The sequence below is a fragment of the Sturnus vulgaris genome, chromosome 6 (assembly GCF_052056855.1).
Source record: "Sturnus vulgaris isolate bStuVul1 chromosome 6, bStuVul1.hap1, whole genome shotgun sequence".
Classification (NCBI taxonomy): domain Eukaryota; kingdom Metazoa; phylum Chordata; class Aves; order Passeriformes; family Sturnidae; genus Sturnus; species Sturnus vulgaris.
In genome coordinates this window covers 28,129,739-28,149,726 of record NC_142248.1, presented here as the reverse complement: position 1 = coordinate 28,149,726, position 19,988 = coordinate 28,129,739, and the positions used below count along the sequence as shown (strand labels likewise).

At 36.5% G+C, this 19,988-nt stretch overlaps 1 protein-coding gene across 18 annotated transcripts in view; it reads right to left on the bottom strand.

Annotated features, from left to right (window-relative positions):
- The window catches only part of NRXN3 (neurexin 3), a 945,575-nt gene that overhangs the window by 102,067 nt on the left and 823,520 nt on the right, over nucleotides 1–19,988 (bottom strand). For 12 of the 18 annotated variants that reach the window (XR_015804647.1, XR_015804648.1, XM_088167427.1 and 9 more), the window contains 3 exons: nucleotides 10,905–10,994; nucleotides 5,932–5,988; nucleotides 4,338–4,645 (listed from right to left, as the gene is read on the bottom strand). Coding sequence is in view for 16 of the 18 variants with exons in the window: in XM_088167427.1 (XP_088023553.1) it covers nucleotides 4,338–4,645; nucleotides 5,932–5,988; nucleotides 10,905–10,994 (455 nt within the window). In the remaining 2 variants the exon portion in view is untranslated. The remainder of the gene's footprint in view (nucleotides 1–4,337; nucleotides 4,646–5,931; nucleotides 5,989–10,904; nucleotides 10,995–19,988) is intronic. The other 6 variants (XM_088167430.1, XM_088167425.1, XM_088167419.1 and 3 more) reach the window with 1 other exon arrangement.

Here is a 19,988-nt window from a genome sequence, read left to right as displayed (position 1 = left end):
AAGAAAACTGGGTCCTCAGCCATCCATACCATAGGCCAGACATATTAGGGACCTGCCCTAGGGCCTCCAGATTTCCTGGTTCTCCACTTGGATTTTGATGAACTGAGTGTGTTTTCAATGGAAGATGTGTATCATGATGAATGATCTCTAGACTAGCTTTAGCAATTAACTTTGCACAAATTATTTGAAAACGGAATGACCTAGCTGTAAATGAAGACAGAATGTGCCACATAAAAGCATAAGGAGAGTCTCCTAAAAAGCTTTGACCAATGACTCATAAAAGAGAATTCTGACCACACAAACAGCTGCCATGGAAGCAGAAGACAAGAGAATCAGCGTCAGTTTAATCTGTTCTCACGGAGGTCTCCCCAGCCAAAAAAAAAAAAAAATCCCTGAAGTACTTAATTAATAACGGAAGGTATTTAAATCAGCAAATAGGGACATGTGGGATTCCAGGATCTCTAACTAATGAAGTAACCCTAGAGAAGCATGAGAGTCTTGCAAGAATGCAGTGTGGCTAAGCACAGTGACTCCCATCCACAAGCAGCCTGCATGGCATCTTACTGTACCACACACAAAAGCCAGCAGCTTGTCTTTAAGGCTTTTGCAGCTAACGTGGCAAAGCAGAAGTGTCAGAGAGGATATTATTATCATAGGAGAGTCTGATGTATCAGGGCCCTGAGAGGCAGCAAGAAATTAGTACAGCACATGCCACTTCTGAACAGACTACTCAAATCCAAGACAAAACCACATCTGAGAAAGTCAAATCAGTGCTTCTTCTTGGGGCAGTGGAGCACAAGCACCATTTGCAACTCACTGAAACAAACACAAATCAAAACTTCTTCTTCTCCCTTATTTTCAGTAAGAAAAAAAGGTCAGCTCTTGTTACTTCCTTCTCTGAATCACAGGAACATTTTCAGCAGTACAGCATACAGCTATATATCTCAGCTGTTTCTCACTCAAATCCTAGCTGTCCTCCACTGATTTGAGTTTTACTGCCTTTTACTGCAGAAATTTAGTATACATTTATAGACATTTTAAATGCTAATTTCAGTGCCACTTTGTATTTCCAGCAATATTTTTCTCTCAATTTCCTTTACCTTAGTTGTTTGTCCAAAACTGTACACAATGTCTGGGATCTTCAAAAGCTGAAGCATATCACTGGTCTCAACATGCACTGTGTATTTCTAAACCTCTTCATTTTCCCAGCTGTTTCATTCTAACTGTGCTCTGAAATACTTCTGTCAGTACTCAGACTACCTAACTGCAGGAGGTGTCTTGGTATGTGTTACAAGATATCTTTGCACTTATCATGCTCTTCTGTAGTTTCTTAACAAGTGATGTGTAAATCTAAGTCCTTCTGAAAATCCTCTGGATTTTGTAACACTTTGTGATTACAGACTTGATATTCTGCACAAGACTTATTCGCATTTTAAAAAGTAGTAGTTTAAGTTACTTACATATGAAAATGAGTAATACAAGTAGCACAGATACTCCTAACAGAGTAAGAACAGTAATTCTTTATCATGATTTGTGCTATTTTGCATTAGATGCTTCACTTCTATTTGTACCATGCTTGGTGTTTCTACAATTGGCCAGAACCTCTCTGTGCCAAGTAATGTGAATGTGCAGAATAAAAAGTACGTTTTGAACCCAAGGAGTCTGTAATCTTAGCATAAAACAAGATATCACATGTGGATATAGAAACATGGATAATAAAACAAAAAAATGTGACAATATTGATTGACTTGAACAGTTGTCTTAGACCATCATCAGTCTAATTTTTTGACATGCATCACAATGACAAGAGTGTCAATGGGATTGGAAAAATAACCTGCTGTTGCCTTTTTTATGGTATCAGGAAGCAGAAAGATTCCTATGATCAAATCTAAGGAGTGAGCAAAAAGTGCTTGAATCATGCTGATTGGAATCAGAAGAGGCTAAACTTTAAACAGCCTTGAAAGTGAAGAAAAACTGTTTATTTCTAAGCAGAAAAGAGAAGAGAAAGCTGAAACAAGGTAATAACTAACTGTATTTGTACCTTTCATAGCCTTAGGTATCTATATTTTATTTTTCCCAAAGAGTAAACTTGTTCTATTAGATTTTTTCACCACTTAGATCTAAAATTGTAAGCAGGCTTGATGATGGTGGTGATGAACACAAGCAAGATAAAATAACCATTAGGCACCTGAAAAACCATGGCTGGAGATACTGCCAAAACAGGAAAAGACAATTTCTTCTCACTTTCACCACACAGTTACTGCAACTTAAACAGACAGAATCAAATTCCACCAAAAATAAGGAAGAAAGCCAAGCTATCTGTGGTGCGACAGCAATAAAATGGCCCAATATTGAAATGTAGAAAGTTGTAATGGAGGTACATATTGACCTTTATTTTTCTTTCAGCGGGTAGCATGAAGTGTCAAAGAGTTATTGCTTTAATATCAGCTGAGATGAGGCCATTTGTTGTGGTGCATGTGTATCCAGGAAATCGCTGCTCTAACCATGTTTTTAGAAGCACTTTGACACTTTATTAAATCTTCTTGATGCTCTTTCAGTACACAGTGGTCTCTGTAGGCTGAGTGAACTGCCACGTAAGCTAGGAAGGAAGCTTTCAGAAAGAGTTCTTTTTCAGGCAAGCCAGCATCATTTCCAGCTTGACCCAGCTCATAAAGGTCCAGTGCTACTTTCTGTCCACTGGTATAGCTAAACACAGCTTTGCTGCCTTTAAAAATTATAGAGGGCAGGATAAGAACCACAGACTTTATAGTTCTGGAGATGTAACTGTACAAATATTTTCTCTAAAATTAGAACTAGTCACTGAGGAGAAGGAACTGTAAATCTCACAAAGTTTATGACAAACAGTGACCAAACCTGGGGTAATTTCCCCTCATTTGGCTGAGACTTTATAAAATCACCTCCTAGGTGTTTGAGGCTAATAACTGAATTAATCCCAGTCCTGTTGCCATCCGGATTTAGAGCACCAAAGCAGGCACTGTTAAACCTCAGCTTGGAATGAATTACTCTAATAGTTGTAAATTCCACTGCAGCCAGATGTACCTCACAGAATCACAGAATAGCTGTGGTTGGAAGGGATCTCTGGAGGTCATTTAGTCCAAACCTCTGGTCAAGTAGGATCATGCAGAGTCAGCTGTCTAGGACTGTGTGCAGATGGCTTTTGAATATTTAACAGCATGGACACTCCACAACCTTTTGGGGCAGCCTGCGTCCGTGCTCAGTCATACTCATGATACAAATGTTTCCTGATGATTAGAGGGAAGGTCCTGTGTTTCAGCTTGTGCCCATTGTCTTTGGTCCTGCCACTGGGCAGCACTGTCATCTTTACACTCTTCCTTCAGGTATGTGTACACACAGTTAAGATCCCCCCTGAGCTTTCTCTGTTCTAGGATCAACAGTTACAGCTCTCAGTCTTTTCTCATACAAGAAATGCTCCAGTCCCTTACTCATTTCAGAGGCCCTTTGCTAGCCTCTCCAGTAGCTCCATCTCTCTAATGATTTCAAAACAAGTTTCATTCCAGTTGGTAACACAATAACATGACAGTATACTGCTGAAATAAATAATCCACAGCTCAGATTGGTTATTCACACGATTCTTTTCTTTGCACAGACAAGGATAGCCAATTGAAGGTGTTTATTTCTAATCGCTACCATATTCTGGCTGCCACAAAAGTGATTCCAAAACCACTGCATTTTAAGGGTTGAAATAACTACTTTGGCACAATTAAATCAGATAATCTGAAATCCATTTTTTATTTAGGAATTATGTTTACCAAATAGATTGGAACTGCTCTATGTTGGAACCTCTACATTTTGCAAGAAACTGATCTTGATAGCATTCCTTCAAAATTCTCTGCAGGAAAGCTATAAAAGGGAAATAAAAAATGACTCCAACTGGAAGTAATGCTTCATTGCTTTTCTCCTCATTATGAACTTCACTATTGCAGCAGTTCATCCTGTCATAATAATAAATAACCATACACCCACCCCCCATTAAGCTGTGTAACTCTTTGGAATACATTTCCCTACATATGGAACTTTTGAAACATAGTTTAAAATCTTGTTCTTATTCACATTGTGACAATCTCACATAAATAGGGTGGCACTATATCAGGAGCAAAATCCATTCCTATTCTTACATGTATGTGCCACAACCAATTCAGCCAGCTGTTTGTCCTGTGTCCAACACAGGAGGACAACATTTTTAAAATAAAGAGTTACATGGCGCATTATTCAGAGAACATAGTTCCTATGAACTTACAAATGAGCAGCAAGATGAATTCAGAACTGAAGGAAATGGAGAAGACTAATTGGCTCACCTGGATGCTGGGCGGTGAACGATTTTTTCGGGTGGTAGTGGTCGCCATCGTGGTTGTGGTTTCCATGACCGTAGTTGACATTTCCGGCGGCACCGATGTTGTGGGTGTTGTTCCCAGGATGGAAGGGACTTCTCCAACGAGTCGGACACTTCCATTGATTTTAATGTTGGGGTTGTTCTCTGCCGCCATGTTCAGCACTTTCAGGCCATTGTAATAGAGACCGGAGAGCTGGCCTTGGAAGAGACGCCCTCTGTCCTTCCCTCCTATGGCTATTTGCGCCTGGGTGTTGAAGATCGTTAACTGTCGTCCTAGTGAAGGGGGGTGAATAACATTATTGACAGACATTTCCTCCAATTTGCATACTACATTGAGCCCCGGCCCAAAGTGATGGACAAAGGAGAAGTAGATTCATTCTTGGGAGTGTTTATGATGACTGTAGAGAAACAGTATGCAAATGTGGTGCCTAAAAGTCATTAATAAGGATGATTAGCCTGAAAGTATGAATACCTAAAACTGAACCTTATACCTCAGCATCCACTCACACATCAAAGCTCTAGAGGAACTTCAGAAATTTGAACCCATTTTTTTAGGATTGGATGAATTTTAAACTACAAATAGGACTTCAACATGTGGCTGTTTTTCTACTATCAATTCAGACTGCAGTATCTGTCAAGCTTTAGCCCACAAATAAACCTCCTTTTGGACTGGTTAAAGCATTGGATTGACTCATAAAGGCACTTTTAATAATGCAAAGGTTTCAAGGGTTGGCTCAAAAACAGTAAAACATCAGGTAAAAATGAAGTGATATAAGAATTGAGTAGGAGTGTTATGACAGGATCAGTCATGATCTTTCACCTGTAAACTTTGTGTTGTGAAGGCTTGCAAATCTAAACCCAAGAAAGAACAAACACAATCATTTCTGATGTCTCTAAAAGAGCAAAGCTCTTGAAATAGTACGTTTACAGTGCTTCAGATGGTTAAGCCCCAGAATGCCTTACTCCACTCTTACAGAAAGCAAAATTCAAATGTAGGCAGGTTATGTGGTTTAGTCAAGGTCACATCTTGAATGTTAGAAGAGGTCCAATATTGTATGTAATAAAAAATATAATTATTAAAAATAAATCTAGTAGCAATTGCCACCTAGTTTTGCAGGACACTTAGTTCACATTCAGCCTGGACTGCTCTATAAATACTGTTTATGTCCCAGGCTGCACTAGGTTGACCATGTTAAGAAATAAATTGCTTCATGAAGTGCAAAGGCAGTGCCTATAATATTCCTCAAAGGATTAGGGGCATGCCGCCTGAAATCTGCTGAATTAGCAGACAACCAGACTGGACATTGCACAGAAGGGTTATCAATGCAGCATCAAGACAATCATCATTTAAATATCTTGTGCTTTCCCTTTTTTATGAAGTTTGAAATATGTTTTTCAATCCCATTCCCACTTCCCAGTTCTCACTCGCCACTTTCTGTCTAGTCCAGCCTGATGAGAGGTGCAGAATGCCACCATGTAGGAAGGCACAGCCTATGATCCACTGCTCATTCCTTCACAGCCAGTGGTTAGAGTAGATCAAAATACATGGCGGAGCTCACCAATTTTGGTCGTCGTGGCAGGTCTCGAAGTCAAGTGGTGATGCGGTGTAGCATCATCTTATGGTGACAGGATGGACCACAGGGAAGAGAATGGGGACAAGAGAAGAAATGTATCTGAAAGAAGTTCCTGTCCCCAAAGAGGGCCCTAGCTAACTAAGCAACAGTAAATGGCGAGGTGTAACACACAGACACGTGGAAGTGGGCTGCACATCCCTTGTGCTCCTCACTCTCAGATTTGTAAATGGAAAATAAGGACTTGATCAGGGTGGAGTAACTGCAGTGATGAAGGAATGAGAAATAAAAATGGGGGGTTATCCTTCCCCTGGTAAGTGTTGAAACACCTGATGCCATATTCTGCATCTCAGGAGGTTTTAAACTTGCCAGAGGCAACATGTCTATTAAAACATCAATAAACATGCACTGAAGCCACACATCCTCAAAATGTAAATAGAGCCTTTACTCTCATCTATGACAAAAATAGGGCCCAGTAACAATATCTGTTGAGATACTCATCCCTCTCAGCCCAGCTCCTTTCTGAATTAGAGGAAATGGCATTGTACACTGTAGAAGGTCAAACTCCTGTCCATACCATGTCCTCAGAGCTTGCTTTCCCTTTCTGTTCTGTTGTGCTTTGGATTCTTTAAGGCATATGCTGTAAGAACTTTACTAAACCATTTTCCCTTCTCTGAATATGTTCTCTTCCTCTAGGACTATAGTTCTGTCTGTATTGTCCCTGCCCCTACAAACTCAGACATGTCACTTGCTACTGTTCCCTTCTTACCACCTCACTCATGGTAAGAGTGCCAAAGAGTAGAGGTAAGATGAGTAAAGAAGGGACTTAAGAGTAAAGGGACTTATTTCACTAATCTTGAGATGTTATCCCTGAAAACAGATCGAAGATAACTGTCAGTTCAGTTTTTCATTTTCATTTCCATTCCTTTCTTCCCTTGAATTAATTTAGCATCTTTTTTCATCTTTTGCCAAAGGGAAGAAGGTGGAAGGTGGTGAGGAAGTAAAAATTTTTTGCTGCTCTAGGTAGGACAGTTCCCCAAAGGATAGGAGAGGAGTTCTCTCACTTTTACTGAAGGATTATGACTCAGCTCAGGATGTCAACTATTCTAACCCAAGCTCATAGCACAGCTTTACAGGTCTGTCATATCTCTTGCATTATTTGCAAGAATGAAGAGTTAGTATATTAAGCCTGAAAAAAAGAGATCATGTCTCCAGTTCTGGGCCTTCATCTTCATCTTCTAATGTTGAAAGTAAGTGTACACCAAGGAGGTGACCCTATTGCAGCAAAAAAAAAAAAAAAAAGGAACTTTGATTTGTATTTTGGAGTCGTCACTGTCAAATGGCTTTCCAGACCGGGATTCATGCACTGCACCATGTGGTTAATGCTGGAAACCACACTAAAAATGTATTTGCTAAAAGAACAATCACTTGTTGCAGTCACCTACTACCTGAAATTCCTCATTCTTGGCTCTAAGATAGTGTACACGCGCATGGTAAAGACACCAGGGAAATGAATATGGAATGAGAAAAATCTTTGGAGAGAATGAACATACACTTCATTCTGCCACCATATGTCTCTTCTGATCATTCTTTCAAAGGAATTTAGCTGAAGCCTTTACTTCCCCTAAGTAAAATTTATTTGCCTACTGAATTTTATTGAGGAACTATTTACATTAGTAAATTCTACTAGGTGTGTAATTCAATTCTGAAGTCCCTTTTTTTCCCCACAGAGAACTCTTCCTACTGCTATATTAGTGTCATACTAAAGAAAAATTATGAGGTGTTTCATAAGTATTCTGAATAGTTGAGGCTCTTGTTTGCTCTCTCATTGACTTCTTCATTTGAAAAATTAAATTCTAATAAAAAATACTGCCGAGAAATCTGAAGTGCAACTTTTCTGTTGCACTAGAAAAGACTGGGCCTGATTTTGCAAGTCCTAATTCATACTAATAGTTCTTGCTTCAAAAGTACAGTCACATCAAGGAGACTTTACAGGTAAGAGAGATTTGAATAATTAAGTACTTCTGGGATCAATCCTTTTGATGAGATGCTTCTGGGTCTTTATTAGCTCGTTCAATTGCAGAACAGGTAACATCTGTGCCTTAGCAGACACCAAGTATTCTGCTAAGGAAATCTGCTGGATTTATGACTACACTGAATTTGAACAATTTAAGACTAATACTTCTTTTATATTCACATATATAATCTCAGTGATGTTAATAGCATTTAATATTTTGCTTATTACTCATGCAATTCAAGACTGCAAACCTGGGCTCTTAAAATTATTTTAAACTAATTTATAGAATTTAAAAGCCCTTCAAAGCCAATAGTGATGCCACTTCAGAAAGATAATGTGTTATATTTGTTTTCCAAGAATGAACCATTTCATTATTATGAATAACATAGCAGTACCAAAGGAAGACCAAATCTATAGCATTCAAAAATGTCAATCAAAAAGTGTTTCATCTTACCTCACCCAGGCCAAGAACTCACATGGGCAATACAGCTATTCTGTATGCTGACTCTTTGATGAATCTATTCCTTCATCCATCAGTTTGTCTTGTTTCATTTTGATAGGAATCTACCCTTTCACTCACCATCTTTATATAGTCTTCTGACAGAAGGTTTCCATGTTACATTAATTGTTAGATAGATGACCAGATGGATGAGCAGGCTGGTGAACAGCTACATAAATTACTCATTCTTAGATTTTTTAAAATTTGAGTAGTACCTAAGTTGTTGAAAATGTCTGTCTACTTTGGAATGAAGGAAACAAGTTACATTCTCTCAGGTGTTACACTGCACAGTGTCATTCCCTGACACATTGTGGAAAGACTGATTTTCACTTTAGTAAAAACATAGCTCTATTCTTCTAGTCTAACCACATCCAGTGCTTTGAGAGTGCCTGAATACCCAAATATTATCTCATTTAGACTAGTACATGTGTGATTGTCTTTTAACAAAGCATCAATATCCACAGAAGGTAGACTTCAGTTCAAAACTTTTGGATGGATTACAAATGAAAGTGTTTTGGCATGCTTTTAAGCTCAAACTTGTAGAAGGTGAGACAAAGTAAAAGATTTTGTGGAAAACCAAAAAGGAACAAAAAACCAAAAAAAACCCGAAAAACCAACAAACCCACAACCAAACCAAAAGTAAAAGAGATGGGCTTCTCAAGCACATGAATTGCATCAAGGAATTAGACATGCATCTGTTTTAACAAAGTTGAGGCAATCATTGTCTTTAGTGTTAAAGGGACTTTAGCAATTCAGACTTACCAAAATTATTCTCTTTTTAGTGTTAAACTTTATTTATCTATTTTAGTTTGATCTTGTAAATTAATAGGGCAACCCACTGAGACTCAGTAAGCATTTTCTGTTTATTGTTATCTTAAAATTTATTTACAATTTAGATGAATTAACTGTTTATGACATACTGGTTGCAAAAAAAATTTCTATTTTGGTTACACAAATATTTTTGCCTTACTTTCATGAATACTTTAGCTTTAGTTTTAAACATTACACCTTCGTAGACCAAACCTGAAAAGTGAGCAACACTGCCAGCTCTCGTTGAAGTTAATAGGAACTGAGTGTGCACAATGCTTTGCAGGATCAGGCTCCTCACATGAAAATATTTTGACTGGATTTAGCCACAAACTTCCTAACCTTAATTCATACTGGATAAATCAATTTGTTAATTCAGCTGAGGTTAAAAATTTGAAATAGAACATAAATTATATTTTTCCAGTCCTACAAGAGATTCGTTTTCCTTCCTGGAAAATGCTTTAATAACCATAGTCTAAATCAGCACAGAAAATGCAAGATCTGAGCTCAAAGGTCATCCCTTTTATTAGCAATACTTTCATAAATGGAAACAAGAGAAGATTGTGCTCTGCTTTGTCTAGATTTCAAGGCAAGGAGTTAGTTACAGTGGTTTTTGTTTGTTTTTTTTTTATACCACATTTAGTAATAGAGGGAGATTATCTTCCTGAGTTAAACTCCACTGTATTACCAAGAGCCTAGTTCAAGCCCTACTGAAATCAGCAAGTTATTCTGTTACATTCAAGAGGCTTTAAAATGGGTTCTAAAGCCAAGATTTTTTTCTTCTCCAAATTCCTTACAAAAAAGAAATTACTGTTCTGACACAAGACCCATTTCAAAAGGTCATGGACTGTATGCAGAACTTTCACTCAAGCCATCTGGACTTATTCATGTTAACAAGTTTTTTGTTGAACTGAGGCCAATTACTCCAGGCAAGCCCACAAAATTAAGTGGCACTGCCTTAGACTAAGAATTTGATCCATATTTTAGACAAATATCATTTGACTGTTCAAACTGTACTCCAGACATAGCATAAAAGCAACAGAACAATCATTTTCTCTGTCTCCCTCACTGCAATTTAAATGGAAATGTTAAAAAATGTTTTCTTTACAACATTTTTTAAAATCATTTAATTATCTTAATATAATTAGGAAATACATAGCCATGGTGGCTAATCAGACTCATGAGAAAAAAAAACAACTTAAAGGAAGTGGTTTAACAAGTAGATTTGAAAATATATTAAGAAAACTTCAATAATAAAGATATAAATGTAGTTCAAGCCCAAATTAAAATAGGAAAATCATGCAGTGGTTAAGTTGCCATAATACATGTTGTTGCTCTTCACTCTTCTTCATTTGGCTTTTTTTTTTTTAGAAATCATCTCCTGAATTTTTGCTTGTTTGTCATTACTATTATAGCAAGCTTAGAATTTCGTCCCTTTAACTGCATTTTAATAGCAATGTATTATAGCATGATTTATCAACATATGGCAGGTGGAAGCTGACACAAATTATAATGAAAATTAAAACAGTCATTTATGCAGCACAGGCGATTATCATTTAAGAAACATTTATTTGCAGGCTTTAAAAATGAGAGTTTAGAATCAAATGGATTTAAAATGAAAGTTTTAATGACTATTACCTTTTTCCTGCAGCCACTCCTCTACAGGCCGGTTATATTTGAAGGGGATTTTCTGTTTTACCATTTGGAACCGTTCACTATCAGTGTTGCCTTTAAAGTTTAAAAAACAGCTTAAAAACAATCTGTAAAGTCAATGAAATAGTTAAAACATCCTAGATTTTTTGGTTTATTTATGACCTTATTTAGCTATAGATAAATAAGTGCCCATGTGTGTACATATAGATATATATATATATTTGAAAAGAGATTTATCTTTAGTAGAGTGGAGAATAGTTATACATCCAATTGCCTGGGGTTCTGGAAGGTCAAAGAAATGAAATCCTACCAAAAAATACAACTCAGATTCTTTTCAGAGTATTTGTTTATCCAGATTGGTTAGAAGGCATGTGCAATTTGTCTGTGACGTGAGACCTTGCGTGAACTCAGTGCCACGAGTTAAAACATTTTGATCAGACCCTGGATCTGATTGCAGATGGACATGGCACAATATGTCAGTCATGCAAACACACAATTAGTAGTAATTTCATAAAGCTTCTTGCTGGTAAACTGATAAAAAATACGTGTTAGGACTAGAAACCCAGTAAACAGAAAAAAACAAAAAAAGGAAGAAAATATAAGAAATTGATGCCAAAAGGTTGTAATAGAATTAGTTTAAAAAAAACTCAAACACCTAAGAATGGAAAGATAGACAGGAAAAAAGAGAAGTAAAATTTGAAAAGAGGAAGAACTGTTAATTAAAGATACATGAAGACTTCTGTTCAGTTACCAAAGACTTGGGCCTGTTGCCAGAATAAAACAAAAGCTTAGAAACTAATTTAAGTAAAAGAAGAAATAATTAGCCAAAATGGAAATTCTGGCAATTACAGTTCCAATTCCATTGTTCCATGTTGATGGATAATAGAATCATCCATTAAAGTGTGCTTTGGTGGAAAGCTCCTATTACTTGCACAGCACATAGAGGAACAGGATTCACACAAAGCCTCTGTCCAAATTCCTTAGCTACTGGGAAATTGTACAGGTGAGAGGGAACCTTTACTAGAAAGGAGGAGCTCAGTTTGATGGTGCTAGGAATGACAGTGAACAAATGAAATCATTCTGCTTTTTCATTTTTTTTCAGCTAAAGTCACTTTCCAATTAATTCTAATTTTTGCTTCAAGTACTATTTTTACAAAAACTCCTCAGTCAGACAGGCATAAGAGAAGCGCATTTTTTACATGCAACATTGTAATATTGTAGAAAAAGGATTAAGCCTACACCTTACTGAAGTAATGCTACCATAAGGAGAAAATCAGTCGATCAGTTGTGCTCCAATATGTGTTTTGGATAAATGGTGGTCCAAGTCAGCGACTGCTCTGCACAATTTGAAGTATTGTCTTTAAAATCCCACATACAAATATCCTAATAGGGCTTCATATTTATTTGACTTCCTGAAACAGTAATATTTTTTAATGTAAAGAGACACTCATGAGAAAAAGCATAATTAAAAACTAAGTCATATAAGTCCAGCCAGTCAAGAGCAGACACTGTCATACTGCAGGGAATATGGCTGGTGAACCTTATGTGCTCGATCATCTTTGCTGCATAGCTGTTGCTCAGAAATGCTGCCAGTCTGTGAGAGGAACTTGCTGAGCACAGCTGTGCTCTCCAGCAGCACCCTGCTGACTTTCTGTGGCTCATGAGAGGCACTACAGCAGCACACCAGATATAGTCCCACAAGGGTTCATATGACCTTATCCTAAGGGATATTTGTAAAAAGCATCATCTATATTGCTGCAAGATAAGCTGTAAGGAAAACAGCAATTTGCATTTGGGTTAGTATCTCCAACTATAATGACAAACATTTAGGAGCCTTGCTGCTCATTTGGGGTACCAGGTAAAAAAAGATGCAAAAGCATTGAAGAACAACTGGCCCAATTACTTATTATCTTCCTGAAAAGTTAGATTACTTTTCACCTTTCATATAACACATTAATTGTGGGAAACAGCTATTCCCCCATGGTAGAAATATCTAATTAAGCACCAGCTGACACACATTATTGCTCCAGTTTCTCTGTTGCACCTCACATGCCTGCCATATACAAATGGTTACTCAGATAAACTAGAAGGAAAAGATAAAATTGAAAACACTCTCTCAGTCATTTGTCAAGTTATATTCAACAGTGTACTGTGGTGACTTGGAATCATGCACAGACATGAAGTTACCTTTAAGTACATTCCCAGCTCTCATAATTCATATCAGCACCACCAAAAAGTCAGTTCTGTACTTCTATGAATACATATTCCTAAACATAAAATTTGAACCATGTTCAATGCAGTAAGCAAGAAAAAATTGATATAGAGGAGCTGAGTTAATATAAACAACAAAAACAAATAGAAAACCCTACCTAAAGCTAAAGAGACAGTAATATTAACAAAACAATGATATTTGATCTATTTATTTATAATAAACTGAAGACTAATGGAAGCTGAGGTCATGCAGATCAGTTGCTTTTCCAATTTCTTAACCCAAATGACAGTTTCCTTTCCTGCAAGTTCTGCCATTCATTTAAGCCTAAGGCAAGCTTACACTCACAGGACAGGGAAGAAGACCCATTGGTTTGGGGAAAATAGAAACAAAATTAAGTCAAGCTCATTACAAAAACAATGTATTTTTAAAGATCAGTTAGCAAGACATTCAGCTTAGACCTTTTCTCAGCTTATTAATCCATGCCCACCAAAATAGCTGAATCTCATAAATGCAATCATAAAAATTCTGCATCTCTTTTAGGATTTTTTTGTTTAGTTGCAGTGTGCCTAATTTTTTTTTGCGTGTAAGAAAGGAGTACTAGGTCCTGAAAAATCCTCAGAAGGCATTTCAATCACACTTAAAGACCGAAATTTCTCTCTCAACTCAGACTTACATGCACTTACAGAGAAGCTGCTACTACTATCTATTGCATGTGATATAAACACAGTTTTGGTAGAAACTTTATAGAGTACATTCTGAACTAGGACTACTGGTTAAATGAGTGCCTTGATATTATAATGTTGATGGCAGGCACATTTTCTACAGCCCCAAAGAAATTCTATAACACTATTTACAAGTATCAAGAAACTCCACCATGTTCATCCAGTATTGGTATGCACATAAGTAACCTTTTTCAGAATGAAGAGAGCTCAGAGGAACACTAGGCTCAGCCAGGGGCTGGCATGGAGTGCTTCTTCCTCTGTGTGAAAGACTGACAGTAGAAAAGAAAAAATGTGGTGAATTGAAATTCCTCAGAAATAGGGCATCTGACAAGATCAGGCCAACAAGGTAAAAAAAGGAAGTGGGACAATCAAAAAAGACCTGACAATGAAAAACGGGTTTCTTATAGTTCTAGACCTTCAAGAAAGCCAGAAATGACAACTATTCTCCACCACATCTTTAAAAACTTTTTTTAAAAATTCAAGTTTAATTTAATTTTATTATGTTATTTTTATGCAGATCTATTCAGCAAGATTAAAATACATATAAAAATCATACCTTTAAAAGCGATGAAAAATTGAAGGGCATTAGAAAATTCAAATAGGTTTATATTGCAACATTAGTATCTGATCTATTTCTTTTGTTTGATTTTAGATTTTATTTCAGACATAACTAAGAATGATTTTTAAAAACATGTGCATGAGAATGTGTTCGCTCATATACCCCATTACAACAGTGAGTTACAGAAAAACTTTTTCATTGTTAAGTGCTTAGATAGTCATTAAATATAACAAATAGAACCACACAATTACTAAATTAATACTGAATTGGAGTTGTGCTTTAAAAAATAAACACAACATTTGATATGAGAGCTCAAGAAGGATATATCATGGTTTGCAACACGGAGTAATGTAAGTTTGGCAGGAAGAAAGCTTATTCAACCTCTGACAGCTGAGGCATGATGTGACTAAAGGTGTTTCTCTTCCATCTTCATACACAGGAATTATCACTAACAATCCTTTTGTGACTTCAATGAAATTTCTTTTTATAGTTGAATGATACACACGTTCAAACAACCCTTTCATGTAACTAATGTAGATCCTCTCTTTTTTTTTCCTTTTGAGTCCAGATTTTATTCCAGGCAGTTCTTCAGACGGAGTGATTTAAATTTATTTCAGAAAATACCCCTAATAGCATAATTCTTTTGCATTCAGAACCAATGTGGGCCTCCAAGAGTGCAGGATATAATATTTTATAGTAAAATTGTGTTGATTGGTTTTACTACTTGTGATTTACTAAATATTTTCCTCCCATAGTTTCTAGCTGCTTGAGTGATTCAAAGATCACTTAAAGGATTCAAAGAATCACAAAGGAAAGGCTCATTTTACATAAGTTTCCTCTTTTTTCCTTCATCCACATAATAAATTCCTGTATATCAATACAACTTAGATCTGCTCAACACCTTCTTCTAAAGAACTCTGCCTCATAAACACATTATTTTGCCTATTTTTTATTCCTTTTTCATGTAAAAATTCTAAAGCCACACTGTGAAGACTAGGATTAAAATAAGTTTTTGTCCCATTTAGGACTTATATGCACAATCAATAGAAATTCTGCTGCATGTCCTAAGTTTTTCAACAAACTCATAAGCAATCAGACATTTATGACCTCAAGGATTTTAATGGCAACATTTTGAAATCGTCTAGATTCTTGAATCTTGGTTAACCTGAATATTGAAAATATTTCAAATACCACGGACATTCCTGAGGACCAAATATTTTGGAGAGAAATATGGCAGAAGTGCTCTATGTTTCTGGGGTTTTTTTTTTGGATTGTCTCTCTTTTTCCAGAGGAAATGTGGAATCCAGTTATAAAAATAAGAGCCTACTGGTTAAATATGATCAGTTGCCAGTATTCTGTCCTTCTTCTGAAACTCTCAGTATTCCCTGCTCCACAGAGCATACTAATAAATAGATTAGATTCACTTTGAACTTTAGTTTTTGATAATCTTCAATTTAGACTAAACTAAAATGAGAAAAAAATATAATAATAATTTGCTTTTGCTAATCACAATTGGCAGTTCTCACAGGAAATACTTTTTATGCAGTGCCACAGTCCAGGGAACTCAGTTTAAATTTGCTCATGGGCAAAGCAGAATTTTATTCCAAAAACCCTTGAGTGCTGGAAGATGTTTTTCTTTCTGCTGATGGTTCCTTTAAGAAAACAAAAAGCCTTTATTGCATTAAGCTTATTTCTAAACCAAAATAGAATATTAAGCTAAAGAAAGGACATGAACAATTGAAGCTCTGAAAAATCTTGCTTCTTGGCCTAGACCAATCATGATGATTTACTACCTCTTAGGTGTGAAAGAAAAAAACTGAAAGGTTCCAACAAATTGCACTGGGCAGGAAGAAAGTACTTGCTTTTAGGTGGAATATTAATCCATCCTGATGTGTTGTCAAATCTGTGAAGATGCTGAAAAGAATACCATAGGAAAACACTCATCTGATCTAAATTACTGTCAAAGGCTGTTCTATGAAGCAGAATTTTCTTAATTACTTCAAAGTCTCTAAAAAGAATGAAATATTTTATCTAATGAGCAGTTATTAAATGAAAGATGCTACAGTGATACTAATGATTTAAAGAAACATCTTGAGATCAGTGTTCAAGCTTTAAAATGTTTCCACCATTTCCCCCTTATTGTAGATGGAATTTCAGTAGGAAAAGGGCTTGTAAACAGCTAGTGTTTTATAGTTCAGTTCAACCAGCAGCTCTTAGTGGCAGTTCCCTTTGAGTTTTTATGGATGCCCATAATCTCACTAAGATTTACACACACTTAATTGACATCATCATGGGAGAGGAGTAGCCTGCTACAGCATGAAAAGTGTAGATTCGATGGCTAAATGCTCTAACATAAACTGACTCAGTTCAATCCAACCCCAAAACTCTCCTAGGGCTGATGCTGTGTGCCCTGGAAAAGGAGACTTGCATGCATCATGGAGAAGCTACCATTTCCCCCTCTGATAAAGGGAACAAAAGTTTCCAAAGTGTGCTTGTGATTGGCAGACTGAGCCTCTTTAACCACTTCTGTTTTCAGGCAGCTGCACTTAAAAAATTATAATATACTGAATTGCCCCATTTTCATATTTCCTTCAGTAGATATTTTGTTTTAAGTACTACAAAGTACAACCACTATTTGTTCATAGCTTGTATTCAATTAGAAAACTGACATAAGTCTATTAGTAAAAGATTAGAATCCATTTTTAAGACTAGACCTTCCTCCATATATCAGAAAGGAATAACAAGTTTTAGCATCAGGTCTGTTTATGTATAGATGTTTATCTTGTTGTGTTACTGTAAGACCATATTGTGGTTTATGTTATATAACATAGGGAATGGCTGCACTAAAATCCAAACATATAAAAAAATCGCTACTTACAGTGGCTTTAGAAAACACTTGAAAAACATCCAAACCTGAAACCACAGATGTGACTTATACAAAAATGAAACAAGATGGCCATGCTAAACAAAATAATTATAAGGCAGATGATCTGGAATCTTTCTAACTATCACAAGCTGTCCCTCTAAAAATTCTTGTAAAGCTTCAGTTTTGCCTTGTATAACAGAAGCACTATAGAAAATGAATCCAAATTTGGGATTTTATTTCAGTGAATTGAAAAATAGACAAGTCTTAACATTGTTCAGCTTTGCTTCAGTTCTTGGATATTATATTTTTTCCTTGCCTTCATTGTTCAATAAAGTTGCATCTTTTGCTATTGAGTTCTCATTTTATTTCTTGTCCTCATTTTCCCCTTAGTCCTGGATGCCCTTGACTTTATCTTCAATTCCCTCTGATCACATTGTTTGCTGGGAGCAACACCTTTTATTCTGTTCATCTCACTATGGACTGGAGTTAAAAGCTGACCTTCACACTGCAACCCTCCTCAGCTCACCGCCCTCATGACAAGAGACAACAAGGTCTTGGTAATATAAGTACTAAAAATATGAGAGAGAATTAGCAAGCAAGACTGCAACAGTAAAAGTTATTTAGGCAACTGGAGCTGTTCCTAAGTCTCTAGTGCCTCAAACAAAAGCTTTACAATGCCACCACTTCCTATTTTATCTGATCTTTTTTAGCCTAAAAAACTTGGAGTTCTAATTCAAAGTAAAGCTCTGTTCAGGCCAAAATCATTGGGAAATTAAGAAGCAAACTAGGAGATAGGAGTTTGAATGTCTGTGCAGGAGGTACAGCTAACGTGGACTACAATGACACTAATAGGACTAAGAAAGACTTGAAGAAGTCATCTAATTCAATGCTCTGCCCCAGGACAAGATCAGTAACATTACAACCTCTCTTAGATTAGTCTTTCAATTCTTTTTTGGACGACTGAGAAAATAAGTGCCTTACCTTTGATAATCTAAAAGGAGCACAACAGGAGCAAAACAAAAGAAAACCCAGACTAACAAAGGTGGAATAAGGTTAATCAAACCTTTCCAAGCATTCAGAAGAAAAAAAAAATGTGAAAAATGTGACTCGAGTCCTATTTTATATGTGCACATTATGCTGAATCACTTCAGCCCTGTAGAAGTTGAGGTCATGGGTACGAAATAAAAGCACTTGGCTTTAGCTCTCATTTGAGCTACATTGGAAAACTGAACTAGTGTACAGTACAGAGAAAGCAGTTACCAGTTCAACCTCTGTAAAAATATGAAATAATTTGAGTGTCTATATTACTAGATGTTTGAAATGTTTTATAAGGAATGTGTAAATTACTGTTTTTTCACTGACCAGATCCAAATTGAGCCCCATATCAGGCAGCCAAGGCTGATGTGTCTATTAAAGAAAAACTGAAACTACATATTGATCTCTCCATTTTAAGCAAGAAAAAAAAGAATTCATTTTGCAGGAAGAAATCAGAGATTGGAATAAAATCCACTGCTATTGTCCCCACATCTCACTTCTTTATTCCCTTGTGAAAGGTAAGGATGTGATTTATATTGCCCAGTGAGACCAAGCAGCAATAATCAAATACCAAAACGACTTTATTTGTATTGACACTTTAAATTCTATTAACTCTCATTTATCTAGAGGTTGTTTATCTGTTTAGTGCATTAGGCAAAGTCAGGACAGAGAAACACTAATCTGATTTACATATTTGGGGTTAGGCATTGGAGCTACATGTAGCTATTTGCCTCCAGGAGCAATGTGATACTGAAAACAGCACAGTTGCCTTTGTAGGGTGCATGATCTAAGGTAAGAAAACCTTTATACCTGGCTTTATACCTGCTTCTTGAAGGGTCAATGGCTCACTACCACCACCCTGCAAACAAGAGAAACTCAGTTCCAGCAGACCAGCAGTCTCTGCCTTTGTCTTGATAGCTATGGAGCTGGACTGGCTCCACTAGAAACCTTCAGATGTTTCTGAATCTCATTTCCCTGTGCATATATTATTAGGGAGATATGGGGACTTAAATGTACAAATCGAGAGAGCATGTGCAGTCCTTTCCCATTAATACAGTACTGTAGGGAAGCTGATCAGTCACTAACAATAATGAGAGTAATGCCTATAAGGCCCTTAGTCAAATGTCACTGATGAGGACAGGAAAGCTAACCAGTTACAAATAACCAAATGGCAAAAACTCTATGGAAGGGGCAAGTTCTCTAGGGTGACTGCCAGGGAATAATTAAAAGCATGTAAGAAACTGATGAAAGAAGAAATTTATTAAGAAGCACTTCCTATCAAGATTGCATATTAGAGAGTGCTACAGTATCCTCAGGGAAATTCTTGAATTATTTAAAATTTTACTTGAAAAAGCGGTGGGGGATATCAGTTTATTACAGAATAAAATAAATGAGAGCAAACAGACCTTTCCCATTTATAATTGCTACAAATTATGAAATCAATTCTTCTGTTTGCATCAGTTCAAAAAAAAGGAAAAGAGAATTCTAGGATTCTGTAGTAACCCAATAAGTCTTCTCAAAGACAGATTCTATTCACAAAGTTGTGCCATGACCAACAGCACTGGTACTCAATAAGTAGCAAAGATGCAAATTCATTGACCCAGAAAGACTTCCATGTTCAGTGAATCGTAGAATATTTTCTAAGCCACCAAAGATAAGGTAAATTGAAGCTTTA